Genomic DNA, 1,402 nt, shown 5'->3' with positions numbered 1-1,402 from the left:
AGTCGGAAGGAGTCGCCGATGTAAATACTGCAGGGCTTGAGTTTCTCTTCTTTCCTTTGTTTAGCTGTCCCCAGCTGGGTTTCTCCTTGCTCATCTGGGCACCGCACGCCTTGGCTCTACGGAGCCCGATGTGTGATAGCACCTGGTGTGAACTCGGCCACAAAGTCGGCCAAAACTTGGCCTTTGATTGCTGTTCTGGGTCTGAACTCCAAGTCAAGGCCACTGCCTACCTGGCTATTCTGCCTGTAAGATCTCCTTGCTGCAATAGGGACTTCAAAGGATGCTCAGTTAACACCACAATTTTGTGGGCTTGAAAGTAATGATTCAGCTTCTTGGAAGCCATTACTAAAGCCATTGTTAACTTTTCCAAGGGTAGGTATTTGGTTTCTGCATCTGCTAGGGTTTTACTCACATAATAACTGCCATTTGCTCTCCCTTTTTTTTCTCTAATCACTACTACACTTACTGCATGTTCTGAAACTGCCAAGTATAAGAACAGCTCCTCTCCTGGCATTGGATTTGAGAGGACTGAAGCTGTGGTCAAATAATTCTTCAAGTCGGCCAAGGCAGTTTCGCACTCCTCAGTCCATAAGAAGTCTGCAGCTTTCTTCACTAAACTGAAGAAAGGTTTACACTTGTCAGAGTTTCTGCTTATGAATTTATTCAGGGCTGCAGCCTTTCCAGTCAACATCTGCACTTGCTTTGTCGATGTTGGGCTCTTCAATTCTAAGATGGCCTTAATCTGATCTGGGCTGGCCTCAATGCCCCTTTTGGTAACTAAACACCCCAAGAACTTACCAGACCCAACTCCAAATGCACACTTCGATGCATTGAGTCGGAGCCTATATGTTCTAAGGATGTCAAAAACTGCCTTCAAGTCTTCCAGATGATCCCAGGTTCCTTGGTCTTCACGACCATGTCATCTATATATACTTCTTTTGTTCTACTAATTAGATGTTTGAACATCTTGGTTACCAATCTCTGGTAAGTTGCTCCTGCATTTTTTAACCCAAAAGGCATCACTTTGTAGCAATACGACCCTTTTGGGGTGATAAATGCAGTCTTCTCCTCATCTGGGGGGTACATAGCTATCTGATGGTACCCCCTGTATGCATCCAAGAAGCTCATCCTTCCATGCCCTAAAGTGGTATCCACCAATTGGTCGATCTTGGGTAGTGGGAAACTGTCTTTGGGACAAGCCTTGTTTAGGCTGGTGAAGTCCACACAGACTCTCCACTTCCCATTCTTTTTCTTCACAACCACCGTGTTTGATAACCATGTCAGGTAATTTACCTCTCGAATGGCCTTGGCCTCCAAAATTTTATCCACTTCCTCTTCGACTCCCTCGACATGTATTAACGTCGGCCTTCTTGCTCACTGGATGACTAGTTTAGCCGACCTG

The 1,402-nt window shown here is 45.4% G+C and overlaps 1 protein-coding gene across 1 annotated transcript; it reads right to left on the bottom strand.

Annotated features, from left to right (window-relative positions):
* Nucleotides 1-226: 226 nt before the first annotated feature.
* On the bottom strand, nucleotides 227-691 carry LOC145793798 (uncharacterized). The gene is made up of 2 exons (XM_082876667.1): nucleotides 347-691; nucleotides 227-259 (listed from the first exon to the last, which is right to left on the bottom strand). Exons 1-2 carry the CDS (start codon nucleotides 689-691, stop codon nucleotides 227-229), a joined length of 378 nt encoding a protein of 125 aa, XP_082732793.1.
* Nucleotides 692-1,402: the final 711 nt, after the last annotated feature.

This window comes from Camellia sinensis, chromosome 6, assembly GCF_055761805.1.
Source record: "Camellia sinensis isolate YWXY chromosome 6, ASM5576180v1, whole genome shotgun sequence".
In the NCBI taxonomy this organism is placed as follows: Eukaryota; Viridiplantae; Streptophyta; class Magnoliopsida; order Ericales; family Theaceae; genus Camellia; species Camellia sinensis.
This window is presented reverse-complemented; position numbering and strand designations above follow the sequence as displayed.

Bases quoted from the DNA above. Each gene is read 5' to 3' on its own strand.
- LOC145793798 (XM_082876667.1), bottom strand. From the start codon at position 691: ATGTTGACTGGAAAGGCTGCAGCCCTGAATAAATTCATAAGCAGAAAC. The intron at 260-346 runs GTAATGGCTTCC...TCCCTATTGCAG, and splicing joins AAAAGTTAACAATGGCTTTA to CAAGGAGATCTTACAGGCAG.